Genomic DNA, 16857 nt, shown 5'->3' on the forward strand with positions numbered 1-16857 from the left:
TACTTCTTCTTTTCCAATTTGTATTCCTTTTATTTCTTTTTCTTCTTTGATTGCTGTGGCTAGGACTTCCAAAACTATATTGAATAAGAGTGGTGAGAGTGGACATCCTTGGCCTGTTCCTGATCTTAGTGGAAATGCTTTCAGTTTTTCACCATTGAGTATGATGCTTCCTGTGGGTTTGTCATATATGGCCTTCATTATGTTGAGATAAGTTCCCTGTATGCCCATTTTCTGGAGAATTTTTGTCATAAATGAGTGTTGAATTTTGTCAAAAGCTTTTTCTGCATCTATTGAGATGATCATATGATTTTTACTCCTTAATTTGTTAATGTGGTGTACCACATTGATTGATTTGCGTATATTGAAGAATCCTTGCATCCCTGGGATAAACCCCACTTGATCATGGTGTGTGATCCCTTTAATGTGCTGTTGGATTCTGTTTGTAGTATTTTGTTGAGGATTTTTGCATCTGTGTTCATCAGTGATATTGGTCTATAATTTTCTTTTTTTGTGATATCTTTTTCTGGTTTTGGTATCAGGGTGATGGTGGCTTTGTAAAATGAATTTGGGAGTGTTTCTCCCTTTGCAGTTTTTTGGAAGGGTTTGAGAAGAATTGGTGTCAGCTCTTCTGTAAATGTTTGATAGAATTCGCCTGTGAAGCCCTCTGGTCCTGGACTTTTGTTTGTTGGAAGACTTTTAATTACAGTTAGAATTTCATTATTTGTGATAGGTCTGTTTATGTTTTCTAATTCTTCCAGGTTCAGTCTTGGAAAATTGTACCTTTCCAAGAATTTGTCCATTTCTTCTTGGTTGTCCAGTTTATTGGCATATAGTTGTTTGTAGTAGTCTCTTATAATCCTTTGTATTTCTGCAGTGTCAGTTGTGATTTCTCCTTTTTCATTTCTAATTTTATTGATTTGCATCCCCTCCCTTTTTTTCGTGATCCATCTCGCTAAGGGTTTATCAATTTTGTTTATCTTCTCAAAGAGCCAGCTTTTAGTTTTATTGATCTTTGCTGTTGTTTTCTTCATTTCTTTTTTTTTTTTTAATTTTATTTATTTATTTGGACTGCGTTGGGTTTCAGCGCTGCGCACGGGCTTTCTCTAGTTGCGGCAAGCGGAGGCCACTCTTCGCTGCAGCGCACGGGCCTGTCACTGCGGCAGCCTCCCCCGTCGCGGAGCACGGGCCCTAGTCGCGTGGGCTTCAGTAGCTGTGGCACGCGGGCTTCAGCAGTTGTGGCACGTGGGCTCTGGAGCGCAGGCCCAGTAGCTGTGGTGCATGGGCCTAGCCGCTCCGCGGCATGTGCGATCCTCCCGGGCCAGGGCTCGAACCCGTGTCCCCTGCATCGGCAGGCGGACCCCCAACCACTGCACCACCAGGGAAGTCCCTGTTTTCTTCATTTCTATTTCATTCATTTCTACTCTGATCTTTATGATTTTTTTCCTTCTACTGACTTTGGGTTTTCTTTGTTCTTCTTTCCCTTGTTGTTTTAAGTGTAGGGTTAGATTGTTTATTTGAGATTTTTCTTGTTTCTTGAGGTGAGATTGAATTGCTATGAACTGCCCTCTTAGAACTGCTTTTGCTGTGTCCCATGGGTTTTGGGTTGTCATATTTTCATTGTCATTTGTTTCTTTGTATTTTTAAATTTCTTCTTTGATTTCTTCAGTGATCTCTTGGTTATTTAGTAGTGCACTGTTTAGCCTACATGTATTTGTGTTTTTTACAGTTTTTTTTCCTGTAATTGATTTCCAATCTCATAGTGTTGTGGTCAGAAAAGGTGCTTGATATGATTTCAATTTTCTTAAATTTAGTGAGGCTTGATTTGTGACCCAAGATGTGATCCATTCTGGAGAATGTTCCACGTGCACTCGAGAAGAAAGTATATTCTGCCACTTTTGGGTGGAATGTTCTATAAATATCAATTAAATCTATCTGGTCTATTGTGTCATTTAAAGCTTGTGTTTCCTTATTTATTTTCTGTTTGGATGATTTGTCCATTGGTGTAAGTGGGGTGATAAAGTCCCCTACTGTTATTGTGTTACTGTTGATTTCTCCTTTCATGGTTGTTAGCATTTGCCTTATGTACTGAGGTGCTCCTCTGTTGGGTGCATAAACATTTATAATTGTTATATCTTCTTCTTGGACTGATCATTTGATCATTATGTAGTGTCCCTCCCTATGTCTTGTAACAGTTTTTATTTTAAAATCTATTTTATCTGATACAAGTATTGCTACTCCAGCTTTCTTTTGATTTCCATTTGCATAGAATATCTTTTTCCATCCCTTCACTTTCAGTCTGTATGTGTCACTTTTAGGTCTGAAGTGGGTCTCTTGTAGACCAGCATATATATGGGTCTTGTTTTTGTATCCATTCAACCAGTCTGTGTCTTTCGGTTGGAGCATTTAATCCATTTATGTTCAAGGTTGTTATTGATATGTATGTTCCTATTACCATTTTCTTAACTGTTTTGGGTTTGTTTTTGCAGGTCTTTTTCTTCTCTTGTGTTTCCTGCTTAGAGAAGTTTCTTTAGCATTTGTTGTAAAGCTGGTTTGGTGGTGCTGATTTCTCTTAGCTTTTGCTTGTCTGAAAAGCTTTTGACTTCTCTATGTAATCTGAATGAGATCTTTGCTGGGCAGAGTAATCTTGGTTGTGGGTTTTTTTCTTTCATCACTTTAAGTATATCCTGCTGCTGCCTTCTGGCCTGCAGTGTTTCCACTGAAAAATCAGCTGATAACCTTATAGGGATTTCTTTGTGTGTTATTTTGTGTTTTTCCTTTGCTGCTTTTAACATTTTTTCTTTGAATTTAATTTTTGTTAGTTTGATTAATATGTGTCTTGGTGTGTTTTTCCTAGAGTTTATCCTGTATGGGACTGTCTGTGCTTCCTGGACTTGGGTGACTATTTCCTTTCCCATGTTAGGGAAGTTTTCGACTATAATCTCTTCAAATATTTTCTCAGACCCTTTCTTTTACTCTTCTTCTTCTGGGACCCGTATAATTTGAATGTTGGTGTGTTTAGTGTTGTCCCAGAGGTCTCTGAGGTTGTCTTCAATTCTTTTTTCTTTATGCTGCTCCTTGGCAGTTATTTCCACCATTTTGTCTTGCAGCTCACTTATTTCTTCTTTTACCTCATTTATTCTGTTATTGATTCCTTCTAATGTATTTTTCATTTCAGTTATTGTGTTGTTCATCTCTGTTTGTTTGTTGTTTAGTTCTTGTGAATGTTAAACATTTCTTGTATTTTCTCAGTCCATGCCTCCATTCTATTTCTGAGATGGTGGATCATTTTTACTATCATTACTCTGAATTCTTTTTCAGGTAGATTGCCTATTTCCTCTTCATTTATTTGGTCTTGTAGGTTTTTACCTTGCTCCTTCATCTGTTACACATTTTTCTGCTGTCTCTTTTTTTTTTTTTTTTTAAATGAATGGTATTGCGTTCCTGTCTTACTGGTTGCTTGGCCTGAGGCTTCCAGCGCTGGAGTTTGTAGGCTATTGGGTAGAACTGGGTCTTGGTGCTAAGATCAGGATTTCCTGGAGACCTCACTCCGATGAATATTCCCTGGGGTCTGAGGTTCTCTGTTAGTCCAGTGGTTCAGACTTGGAGCTCCCACTGCAGGAGCTTCGGCCCAGGCCCAGCTCATGAACCAAGATCCTGCAAGCCGCTTGGGGAGGCAAAAAAGAGAACAATAACAAAATAGAAAATAAAATTAGACTAGGAAACTAACAGACATATTGAAAAGAATATAAAATTAAAAATACAGATGAATCAACAACTGGAAGGTACATCAGTACCACAATAGTAAAAAAGAGGGGGAGGGAAAAGAAAAAAAATGGGAAAAGGCCTTGGCTGTGGAGGGCGGTGCCTAAGCAAGGGTGAGGTTTGGGTGGTGGGCAGGGCCTATGCTCAGGACCCACAGGGCTGGAAAAGGCCCTGGGGGCTGTGGGGGGTGTGGCTTAGGCTCAAGGAACTGAAGGGGCCCAGGTGTGCCCCCCACCCCTGGTCTCACAGGGCAGGGGACCTCACCTGGGAGCCCAGCAGGCCTCCTGGGCTCGAGTGGTCGGGGCAAATGCCCTCCTCTCCTGCTCCTCCCATCCTGGATGGTTCTTCCCCCCTGCCTCTCCTGATCTCCCTAGCCTCCCTCCTGTGCCCCCAGGGACCCATGCAGCCTGAAGGGGCTTTGGAGGACCGGGGATCAGCCTGGAAGCTCAGCAGGCTCCCTGGCCCCACTGGGCCAGAAGATCGCCCTCCACTCCTCTCCCACTCCTCCCGGAGGGTCCCTCCCCCCTGCCTCTCCTGATCTCCCCAGCCTCAAGGGTGCCGATCCTGTCTGGCCTCCACTTCTCCTCCCCACTCAGTCCCCCCTACCTCCTACCGGTTCACTTAGGGGTTCCTCCTGTCTCCTTGGTCATCAGAGTCCCCCCCAGTGGCTGGCAGGTGCCCTAGTTGTGGGGAGACTCCAGTGCCATGTCTTCCCACACTGCCATCTTGGCTCCGCCTCCCTGTGCAGTGTATTTTAATCACATTATTAAAGGAGAGGATCAGCTTCAGACCATCTACTTAATAATTTACAAGGGAATGGAATGCAATTGCCCCTTTATTTTCTTTTGTCAGGGTGGAGAATGATATGGTGTTATTAGAAATTTTTAATGTCATATCAAGGCAGTGAAGCAATATAGCCAAAAGCTGTTTCTCATGAAAGTTGTAAACTCAGAATTCCAATGGCATTTTAAGAGTATCCCATGAAAACAAGTTAGTCTATCTGCAAATGATCCACTCTTCCTTTCCTGCCCCCTGGAATTGGGATTCATTGATCCCACTGTGCACAAAGAAGCTTCTGTGCAAAGAGTGAACATGTAAATGTTTTTGCATCATTTTTTTTCTCAGTTTTCATGCTCAACATTTAGAAATAGTTGCTTTGCAAATGATTCATTTCAAATTTTTATAATGTGGTTGTATTAAAGTTGATAGTATTGCAGGTATTACATGCTTATTTGAGAGCTGGCCCAGAAAAGCTGCAGCCTAGTGTAGAAAAACAAAACAGATAACCCCAAAAAGCAAAAAAATGAAAACCTCCGTCTTCTGGATCATGCCCCAGAGGAGTCTGAACCTGTAGAAGGGTGACGAGTCCAATTGTTTCCTGTAAATTAGTGCTACTAAGGCACGTTCAGCCTGTCTCATTCCGTTGGTGAGCTTGGTCAGTCTCTGTACACTGCCTTGCACACGGGTGCCCTCTTCTGGAACACCGAAGGCAGGACTGAGGAAAATGAGTGAGGTGAAAGGTTCCCTGAGGAGGCAGACCTTCTAGGTGACGCTTACTAAAATTCATCATTGGTAAAGACTGAATTTTGGCCTCTGTGCTGAGTTTTGATTATTAGGTTTTGTTTATGGTTCTCTTATAAGGGCCCTGAAATCATTTGTAGGTAAGATGCAGTCTTATCTAGAGAAATGTATTCTATATAAACGTCAAAAATGGGTTCATTTGAGGCAATTTTCTTTAGAAAAATCAAGTATTCATTGATACTGAGAGCTAACATTTGTATATGATTACAAATAGAAGTTTACATTTAATAAAATACTGATCTTGCCTGATCATCCAAATAACCAAGTAGTAATCTTAGTGATGTAAGGGGTGGTTGTAGTGATGAAAATGGGTCTGGTGATGGCAGCTGACATTTATTGTTTACTGTGTGCCAGACTCTGCCCTAAGCATTTACACAAATCTTCTCATTTAATCTTCATAGCACCTCGTTCTTTCCATTCTGTAGATGAACAAACTGAGGCTTACGGAGAATAATGAACTTACCCACAACTGGTGGCTGATGGAACCCATGTTTGAACTTGGCAGTCTAACTGGAGCTCTTCAACAGATACTCGCTTTTAGCATCTTCTAAATTTATAGTTGTTCCTTACTGGCAAACTGAGTGCTTGCATGGAGAATCTCATTAATAAATTAAGGGGACCTCCTAATTCTTTCACTGTAATGGAGTTGTATTCAGATGAATACTCTGCTAGATATTTTTAGGATGGCACATTTCGGAGTTCCTTGGTCATATAGACTCTCACCCTGTGATGGCACCCATCAGTGTGTGGGCAACTGCTGTGCCTGTACTGAGTTCCCACAGGTAGCTCTGCCTGGATATACTGTGGGCACTTTATACTTATCATGTCTTCAAGTCTTTGAATCAAACTCAGGGTCTTTTCTCCTCTGTCTCCTGTTTTTCTCCATATGCTTGCACACTCTCTGCTCTCTCCTTCTCTAGCTCCCTTCCTCTCTTCTTATCCCTCTCACCCCCTCCCTCTCCCTCCTCTCCCACCCCCTCTCTCCCTCCCCCTCCCCCTCCCCCTGGTAAACATTCCTTCTTCTTCCTGAGGTAAGAAGAGTGCTGAGGCCTATCTCAGGCCAACACTCTGCCTGAGACAATCTCTAGAAAGTACTACTCCCAGGCTTAACCAGTATTAGATGCTATTAGGTAAATGGTACCACTGGAGGTGCTGTAGCTGTTCTGAATAACCTCATTTACGTTTCCCTCAAGATTAGGTGTAGAAAACTGCTAGAGCTCATCAATGAATTCAGTAAAGTTGCAGGATACAAAATTAATACGCAGAAATCTGTTGCATTTCTATACACTAACAATGAAAGATCAGAAAGAGAAATTAAGGAAACAATCCCATTTACCTTCACATCAAAGAGAATAAAATACCTAGGAATAAACTACCTAAGGAGGCAAAACACCTGTACTCTGAAAACTATAAGACACTGATGAAAGAAATCAAAGATGATACAAACAGATGGAAAGATATACTGTGTTCTTGGATTGGAAGAATCAATATTGTCAAAATGACTATACTACCCAAGGCAATCTACAGATTCAGTGCAATCCCTACAAATTACCAATGGCATTTTTCACAGAACTAGAGCAAAAAATTTAAAAATTTGTATGGAAACACAAAAGATCTCAAATAACCAAAGCAATCTTGAGAAAGAAAAACAGAGCTGGAAGAATCAGGGTCTCTGACTTCAGACTATACTACAAAGCTACAGTAATCAAGACAGTATGGTACTGGCACAAAAACAAACATATATCAATGGAACAGATTAGAGAGCTCAGAAATAAACCCACACATCTATGGTCAATTAATCAATGACAAAGGAGGCAAGAATATACAATGGAGAAAAGACAGTCTCTTCAATAAGTGGTGCTGGGAAAACTGGACAGCTACATGTAAAAGAAGGAAATTAGAACACTTCCTAACACCATACACAACAATAAACTCAAAGTGGATTAAAGATCTAAATGTAAGACTTGATGCTATAAAGCTCCTAGTGGAAAAAGTACGCAGAACACTCTTTGACGTAAATCGCAGCAATATCTTTTTGGATCCATCTCCTAGAGTAACGGAAATAAAAACAAAAGTAAACAAATGGGACCTAATTAAACTTAGAAGCTTTTGCACAGCAAAGGAAACCATAAACAAAACAAAAAAACAACCTACGGAATGGGAGAAAATATTTGCAAACAATGTGACCAGCAAGGGCTTAATCTCCAGCATATACAAGCAGCTCATGCAGCTCAATATCAAAAAACAAACAACCCAATCCAAAAATGGGCAGAAGATCTAAATAGACGTTTCTCCCAAGAAGACATACAGATGGCCCAGAGGCACATAAAAAGGTGCTCAGCATTGCTAATTATCAGAGAAATGCAAATCAAAACTGCAATGAGGTATCACTCCACACTGATCAGAATGGCCATCATCAAAAAGTCTACAAATAATAAATGCTGGAGAGGGTTGGAGAAAAAGGAACCCTCTTACATTGTTGGTGGGAATGTAAATTGGTACAGCCAGTATGGAGAACAGTATGGCGGTTCCTTAAAAAACTAAAAATAGAACTACCATATAATCCTGCAGTCCCATTCAGGGACATATATCCAGAGAAAACCATAATTCAAAAAGCCACATGCACCCCAGTGTTCATTACAGCACTGTTTACAATAGCCAGGTCATGGAAGCGACCTAAATGCCCATCGACAGAGCAGTGGATAAAGAAGATGTGGTGTATACAAACAATGGAATATTACTCAGCCATAAAAAAGAATGAAATAATGCCATTTGCACCAACATGGATGGACCTAGAGATTATCATACTAAGTAAAGTAAGCCAGACAAAGACAAGTATCGTATGATATCGCTTATATGTGGAATCTAAAAAAAAAAAAGTGGTACAAATGAACTTAATATACAAAACAGAAATAGACTCACAGCCATAGAAAACAAACTTATGGTTACCAAAGGGGAAGAGGTGGAGAGGGATAAATTAGGAGTTTGGGGTTAACGTATATACACTACTATATATAAAAAAGATAACCAACAAGGACCTACTGTATAGCACAAGGAACTATACTCAATATTTTGTAATAACCTATAAGGGAAAAGAATCTGAAAAAGGATAGATATATATGTATGTATTACTGAATCACTTTGCCATACACCTGAAACTAATACAACTATGCTTCAATAAAAAACAAAATAAAATAATTTTAAAAAAGTTTTGTTAAAAGGACTATGTTTTTAAAAGATTAGATTAGGTGCTATCTCTGCTCTGCCTGAGAAATAAAGGCCATAGATAATGGTGGCCAAGAAAATTTCCTTTCCTTTCTTGGAGGTGATTTATGCTTCTGGGTTTTAAGTGTATCTCACTTACAGTGTTGTACTTAGAACTCTTCTTGACCGACTTCATTCTGGCTTCCCTGAGTCTGCTGGTTTCAGGCCTCTGTGACTGCATCCTCAGCTTGCAGAATGGCAGCCGGGTCATAGTGCTCCCTTCCGGTCCTTTTATTCCACTTGTGACTGGAGTTGTTTCCTCGCACTCTTTGAGATTCTTCTGACTTGCCTCTGACTAGCTTATGTATGAAATTGAACTAGGTGACTGTTGTTGTTTTCTAAATGCAGGGGGCGCACACCTTAGCCTAGTTTATTTTTTTATCCCAGTTTTATTACCACAATTAAATAAAAATTTAAAGACATTTACAAAATTTAAACTCAAAGAAAATATGAACTAAGACGGTGTATCTGGTACTCTCTGCTGATGTCAGTCTCCTTAGAACTTTTCAGGATCGGTTATACTGAACTAGAAAGTTAGTGCCCCATGTCATTGCTGGCAGAATGCAGAAGACCTCGAAGGATGTGGACACAGCTGCTTGCTCAGTTCTGCGTTCTTTTAACAGATGGCTGTTGATTAACCTCAGCCTACTCTTCTGATGTGGATACAAAGTGAAATTTAAGATAGTGGTAGGTGAGAGAGGGGGGACTTTAAAAAAGCAGAGCTGTAATATCCAGGTGCTCTGAGAATGCAGCCGAGGGGTTGGAGTATGAGTCTTAGAAAAGCTGTTATTTCACTTGGGTTCTTGTAGGATCATTGAGTTTGCAGAATTTTGGGAACCCCAGGATTTTAGGGTGGGGGTGACAGGAGTGGCAAAGGGAAGGACGTGGGAAGGGAGTGTAAGAGCACAGCTCACATCTCTGTGCGGCCCAAGCATGAAGACGATGGAGGTGACCAATCTAAACGGGCAGCTGGGGTTGGCTTGTGAAGGGCCTTAATGACATGCCGCAGAGCATGGGCTTTTACCTTGTGTAGGATATTTGTGAAGGAGACGTTTTATCACATCCATGGTGGCAGCATGCAGGCTGGGAAGGAAGGGTGAAAATACAGAGAAAAGAGGGTTTTCCTTTTGTATTTGAAGGACATTAGGGAAGAATCAGCAGATCATAGTCAATTGAGAGAAGGTCTTGATAAGACAATAGAAAAATAGTAGGACTAAAAATTAAATCACAGAAGCAAGTCGAAACAAACCCAGAAGGAGTCTGATTTAGAACAAGCATTCAGGAGATAGGGTTACCAGATAAAGTCAGGATACCATAAATTAAATTTAAATTAAATTTGAATTTCAGATAAATAATGAATAATTTTTTTTAGTGTCAGTATGCCCCATGCAATTTTTGAGACGTACTTTCAGTAAAAATTGTTTTTTGTTTATCTGAAATTCTGATTTAACTGGGTGTCCTATTAATTTTATTTGGAAAACGCAGTAATCAGTATGATAAAAAGGTTATGAAAAGGCTTGGTGGTCAGACTCAGTGATCTGATCCTTCTTTTGATGATATTGATGATAGAGTGTAAACACATATGTTTGGAGGTGTGAGGTATAGGCCTTAGTGAAGCATTTATATATATCACAGGGAGAACCTTTGGGAAGTCTTTTCTGTATTTAAGTGACTGGTAAGGATTTCGCCTTAGGAGATTTAAGTTACTTGATCAAGAAGAAAAGCGGAACTATAGAAAAGAATGGAAAATTCAAACTATTGAAAACATCTAACACTCAGCAGGCTAGATGGACAATGTCTTGTGTATTCCAGGAAACAAAACGGGAGTGTCCCTCCCGCTGAGAGGGGTCATCCAGTTTGCTTTATCAAGTGTGAACAAGGCAGGGCTGCCATTGTTGTGTATGCTTTTGGTATACAGTGGCCCCTGTGTTCTGGCTTCTGTTTTTATTAGGACTGTAAAAACATTACAGAAACCCCAACAGTAAACACTTGCAAGAGTGCGAGGTCATAGTCATATGACCTCACAGGGAGCCGGGTCCTTGGAAGCCCTAGTGGACCAGCAGACAGTGGAGATGGGGGATGAAGAGGCCTGGGAAGGGGCTTGTGAGAGGAAGCATGGCCCAGGCGCACCCTTGGCTCCAAGATATGCGTTCTTGGTGTCTGTCATACTGCTGGTGAGTTGGTATTGCCATCATATTGCCAGGCTTTCTGACTTAAAAGGGGCAATCTCTGTTCTTGTTCATGTTCTCTCATAAATTGTGATTGGGGCAGAATGAAGCCATCTAGGAATGGAAGTATTTATCTTCATTTTATTCCTTATTTTCCTTTTTACTGAAGGTTTTCTCGAGAAGATCTGGAGAAGTCTGATTCATACACATTTTTAAATTACCTCCTTCTGGTGAATGTGAGGAAAATGAGGTGAAGTAGACTGGGCAGGATAGGAGAAAGAGGCAGCAAACATGAGGAATGAGAAACATAGGAATAGGAATCAATACTGCATTTAAAAAATACAATGTCGTTAGGATAAGTCTGTTGTATTTGAACAACATCTTTGCAGTACTATGTATGTGGTATAATTACTTTTTTTTATGGAGTGATTAAATACATGCCGTGAATTTGCCCTGAGAAGTGAACAATACTAAGTAGCAGTTTAATTGAGAAGAAAATCCTTTCTTTGACATCGTTTGTTCCACACAATAGCTAACGTGCAGAGTAAGAGGATGCACGGGAGCACAACTCCAGGGATTTTCTTTTCATAATTATAAAAGCTACTTGATTGTAGCTCAGCTAGTTCTTAGAGTAAATATTTTACATTTTCACCGCCTATTTAGGAAAACACAAAGTGTGAGCTGACCTTTAAAAGAGATGTCCTCTATGAATTCACTTACAGATTTGCTGTATATAAAAATTAAATATTCAGTTTTCTGATAACGTGAATTTCACAAAACTGGCTGGTAATGTGAACTTTATAAAGGAAAGTTTAGGATGAAAAAATATTTAAATGTATTTACACGAAGAATTCATCATAATGAAGCAATTTATTTTAATTGGTGGGTATTTCTGTTGGAAAATTGTTTAAGGTGGCTGATTGCTTAGGGAGGGTTACCAAACATCTTGGTTTGCCTGGGTCAGTTCCGGTTTGTGTCTGCTGTCTTGGTGTTGACTGTGGTTTAGCATTTGACTTTGACTTTAAAAAAATGAAGTATTATCATTAATAGTTGCAGTAAAATAAGTCAGCATGGGTTTGTAACCTTCCACTTTGTACTTCCAGCTTCTCCACAGTCTCATCTGGAATGTGTGAGCTGACGTGTGCATTGAACAGAAATTTCACATAGTTGAGTCTAAAAGACTACGTGGGATACTCTGTCTCCCTTTTCCCTCCCCTTAAAGCTCCTTTCAGAGATAGCTTGTGCAGTGCTTGCTGATAAGTGAGCTTGGAGAGGGGCTGCTAGAGTCTGCCAGTGGTTGGGGGCGCCGGGGACTCTGCAGCCCCCAGGCGCTCCTTGGTGCACCAGCTGGTTTTGCAGTAGCCCAGCTGCACTGAGTGACAGTGAAGCTGCCAGGCTACCACTTAGTTGCTGGGTCAGTGGGAAATGGGAAATGGTAAGTTAGGTAGAACAAGTGACAAAATAGAGATTAAGTAGTTCTGTTTAAAAATGTCTTCACTTTGCTGTAATGATTTTTATAAGTTTACAACTAATTTTTTTTATTGGTAATGCTTTTTTATTTTTATACCTTGTAACAATTATAACTACATATTTAATGATTTTATCATCCCTGTTTCCTTTTCAGAGTGTCCTGGTTTAGACAATAAATTGTTCTCTACTTATAATTTGGGCCAAGTTAAAGAGCTATGGGATAGGGCAAGGGCCTGCAGACTAGGATTCAGTGTAGCCTGGAATGGCTTTTACATTTTTAAAGGTTGTGAAAAAACAACAAAAACAAAGAAGCATGTGTGACAGGGTCCTTATGTGGCCTGCAAGTCTGAAATATTTACTCTCTGGTTCATTGCAGAAAAATTCTATGTCTGCTTTAGAGTCTACAGTAAGTGTGTTGGAAGACTACTTAAGCACAAGTAGTTTACCATGAACATAGCTTTGTTCTGTTAGAAGTCCAAAGGAAGGTCTGGAAATCACAGTGTTCTTGGTTTTAGTGTTACAGATGTATGCTGCAGCACCCGGCTAGAGCAGAGGTTCTCACAGTGTGGTTGTGCGGCTTCCTGAGACCCTTTCAATGGGTTTGTGAGGCCAAAATTATTTTTATAATAACAGTGCAGCATTGTTTTCCTTTTTCACTGTGTTGATACGCACTGATGGTACAAAAACAATGGTGGGGGCCTTAGCACAAATCAAGGTAGTAGCACCAAACTGTTCTAGTTGTTACATTCTTCACTGCCATGCATTCAAAATAAAAATAAAGGGCAGTTTCACCTAAAGATGTCCTTGATAAAGTAGTACCAATTAATTGCTTTTCAACACTTGGGTACCTGCCTTTTTAATTTCACATGCAGTGAAATGGAAAATATGCATGAAGCGCTGTCTAGGAACAGCACTCATGTAGTTTGAGTTGTAAGCTATAAACTAGTTGCTTTTTTCATGGAAATGTCATTTTCCTTCAAAGTCTGACTGATAAACTGTGGTTTTGGCAAACATTTTCTTGAAAACAGAGTTACTTAATTACTTTAAGGAAAACAACCATCAGTTTTTGTTGCCAATGGTAAAATTTAAGTTTCAATCAAAAATTAGAATTTTGGAAAACTTGTATCTACCACCAAAAGTTTGGCAGCTTCCCAGTACTTAAAGACTTTTCTGAGGATATTAGTGGTGACATTAATAAATGTTATTTTTTAAAATAATAAGATGTGTCAACAGATATTTTGCAAGTGACCAATTCATGTGGCAGAATCATGCCTGGGTAAGATGTATTCAAAGTGTGAGTTGTTTTTAATATGAGTACAAAAAGTTCATTGATACAAGGTTAGATTCTATATTGCAGCTAACTTTTAAGAGACTACCACTTGTTTTATTTTGGCATCATCATATGGAAAAAGAGTATCCACAATTAAGGATATTAAAATACTCCCTATTTTTCTAACTAAATATTTCTGTGAGGCCAGATTTTCTTAATATTTTCAAACAAAATGATGTATTATTACTGAGTGAATGTAGAAATGGCTCTGAGAATCAAGCTGTCTTCTAGTGTGCCAGGCATTAAAGAAATTTGTAAAAGATGTAAATCACTGTTGCTTGTCTCATTAAATATTATATTATTGTTTTGGAAAATATAGTTATTTTTAATAAAAATGTATTATTTATATTCATGAAATGGATTTATTATTTTTAAATGAATATTTAAATTTTTCTGTTTTAATTACTCATACAGTGAATATCACTAGATATAACCTACATACACAGAGATCTTTGGAGTCCTCTATACTTTCAAGAATATAAACGTCCTGAGACCAAATGGTTTGAGAACTGCTCATCTAGGGTTTAAGTAATCACTTCTCTAGTATGTTAAAATATAGCAACTGAAAATATTTTTATGAATAATTAAGCATAAGATGCTATCATTTAAAATAGTTTTTTCATTTGTTCTACAATATTGTGATAATTTCATTAGCTACTTTCCTTTTTGCCACACAAGAACAATCTTTTCTATTCTTTTGTTTTCTTCTTTATCAATTCTCACAGCAATGCTGGGGTGAAAACAACACTGCTAGAGGCTCATTCTGAAATGGGGAGTACTGAAATTCTGGAAAAGGAAACCTCAGGAAGTCTCAGTAATGGTACCAGCAGCAACGTAGAAGCAGCCAAAAGGTTGGCCAAACGTCTTTATCAACTAGACAGATTCAAAAGATCGGATGTGGCAAAGCACCTAGGCAAGAAGTACGTCCCAGTCCAAGGATGGTGTCTGAGTGTATCCTTGTAGGGGTATGAGCATGTTCTGATGGCTTCGATTGTAATAACCAAGTCTATTCTGTTTTCTTATAGCAATGAATTTAGCAAACTAGTTGCGGAAGAATATTTGAAGTTTTTTGATTTTACAGGAATGACACTGGATCAGTCTCTCAGGTATGATTAAACATCACTTCTGTTCTTCTTTGCTTCTAAATAATTAATTCTGAGAAGAGAAAATAATGTGCTGAAGCTAAAATCTGATTTTTATTTTTTTAAACCCACAGTTACTTTGTGATCTTAGCTCAGATTGTATTACAGATATTAAACATGGTGGAAAGTGGGAAAAATATATTGTTTTTATGAAATCACACATGAACTCATATCCTGCACCAAGTAGACGACCTAGTAAAGAATGGTGGCAAAGTAAGTCTTGGAGAAATGGAATCTGTGGGAATTTGGTTTTTGAATGCCTTAAAAAGGCACAGTTTACAGACCGTAGAATTAGAATTTTCCTAATCATTTTTTACAGTAGCCAAATAGCCCTTTAAGACAGTACTTTGGAATTAGCTAATGAATGGGATAAAAATGAATATCAACATAATAATCAGCAGAAAGTATATGTAAAACTGTTTCAGACAGTAGCGCTTTTTGCTGATCTGTTCAAGTGAAGGTGTTGGAAACACACTGACCCTCACGTCTCACACGATACCATAGTATAAATTTCTAAGCGCAGCTGAAGGTAAAACCCAGTAAGCATTTAATCTTATAAACTTTATAACGTGTCACAGCCTGGAGGAATTCTGAGATCATCTTGTGTAATGCTCTAGTGTTACAAATCAGGAAACTGAGGCCTGGGAGGTGAAGGGAGGATGTTCCGTTAGAATGCACAGCAGTGAGTTAGTCTCTGGCTCTTTGTGTGAATCAAGGGTACTCATGGGTTTGTCAATGAAAACAGGTAAGGGTGGGGGAGAGATCTGTATTTTTGCTTTGCTCTCTCATATGGTTTATAAAAAAAAGTTAAGAAAAATTAAAGTTAGATCAACATAATTTAGATTAACTACAGATAACGAAGACAGCAACACTTTCATCATTGAAATATGTTTTATTGTATGTTTCTTTCAAAAGTAAGATTTCTTAGGGCATTTTAAATGAGTTTTTCCTTCCCATCTCATGTTCAGGTAAATGCATCTACTTTGTCAAGTGAGGGTCCTGGATACATCTATAATAGACAGTACTCTCAGTGACTCTGATCTAGATTGATCTAGATTGGTATTCCTAATTTAAGAAATAAATTAAGGTTTTATTTTCCAATTTCTTCCTCATGTAGCAAGTTAATAATATATGGTGGTGATAATAGGCAAAATAAAATAAACAGAAATCTACTGTGCTAATGGAAAACTGATGAATTCATAAAAGTGCTAACAAAAGTTCAAGATGAAAAATAATTAATTACATGGGACTGAGTGAACTGATGAGGATAATTTTTGTGACTTTCTGTTTGAATAAAAAAAAATCTACTGTGCATAAGACAATATAATTGTAATTTTAATAGTGGGTCGGTGGTGATTACAGTCATGTAACAAAATGACAAAAACCTGTGATCTTTGTCAAGTTTTAAAACATAGTCTACAGGGGACTTCCCTGGTGGTCCAGTGGTTAAGACTCCACACTGCCAGGGGCTGTGGGTTCGATCCCTGGTTGGGGAACTAAGATCCCACATGCCGCATGGCATGGCCAAAAAATTAAAAAAAAAAAAAAAAAGTTTAAAACATAGCCTACATGGTTATGCATCCAGACTTGTGTTCTTTAGTTTTTATCCGACTGATCTTTTAAAATGGCTACTTGACACTTAACATATGTGGAAATCACCCACCTTCCCAAGGCTTTTTTTTGATGTATTGGCCACCATGTTATTGCTCTGTCATCTTTTATATTGACAGTTCCTATAATATAAACATCAATATAAATTTATGTTGAATGGCCATCTAGTAAGTGATTTTTAAAAAATAACTATAGGATATCTTACTTTGTATTGTTAATTTCTTATGTTTAAATGGATTAACTTTAACCATCAAACATAGAGAGTATGGTAACATTTTCTAAAACTTCACCTTTTCCCCCTTAATTCTTTTTTAGGTATTTCTTTAAAGCATTTTCTCTTGTGGGAGAAACCCAAGAACGAGAGAGAGTTTTAGTACACTTCTCCAATAGATATTTTTATTGTAACCCAGATACCATTGCTTCACAAGGTAATCTGATGGAAATGCTTGAATTTCTTTCTTAACAAGGGCTGTTTTCCTCAATGTGAAGGTTACATTTTATTATGGAAAATATGGAAAATTATACAGAA

The 16857-nt window shown here is 38.6% G+C and overlaps 1 protein-coding gene across 16 annotated transcripts in view; it reads left to right on the plus strand.

Annotated features, from left to right (window-relative positions):
- The window catches only part of PSD3 (pleckstrin and Sec7 domain containing 3), a 568569-nt gene that overhangs the window by 259802 nt on the left and 291910 nt on the right, over positions 1 to 16857 (plus strand). For 11 of the 16 annotated variants that reach the window (XM_082374831.1, XM_082374832.1, XM_082374818.1 and 8 more), the window contains 3 exons: positions 14301 to 14495; positions 14601 to 14681; positions 16644 to 16756. In XM_082374831.1, coding sequence (XP_082230957.1) covers positions 14301 to 14495; positions 14601 to 14681; positions 16644 to 16756 — 389 coding nt within the window. Of the gene's footprint in view, positions 1 to 6380; positions 10782 to 14300; positions 14496 to 14600; positions 14682 to 14791; positions 14931 to 16643; positions 16757 to 16857 lie in introns of those variants that run through there. The other 5 variants (XR_014239045.1, XM_082374821.1, XR_014239046.1 and 2 more) reach the window with 5 other exon arrangements.

Source organism: Balaenoptera borealis, assembly GCF_965194805.1.
Source record: "Balaenoptera borealis genome assembly, chromosome: 21".
Classification (NCBI taxonomy): domain Eukaryota; kingdom Metazoa; phylum Chordata; class Mammalia; order Artiodactyla; family Balaenopteridae; genus Balaenoptera; species Balaenoptera borealis.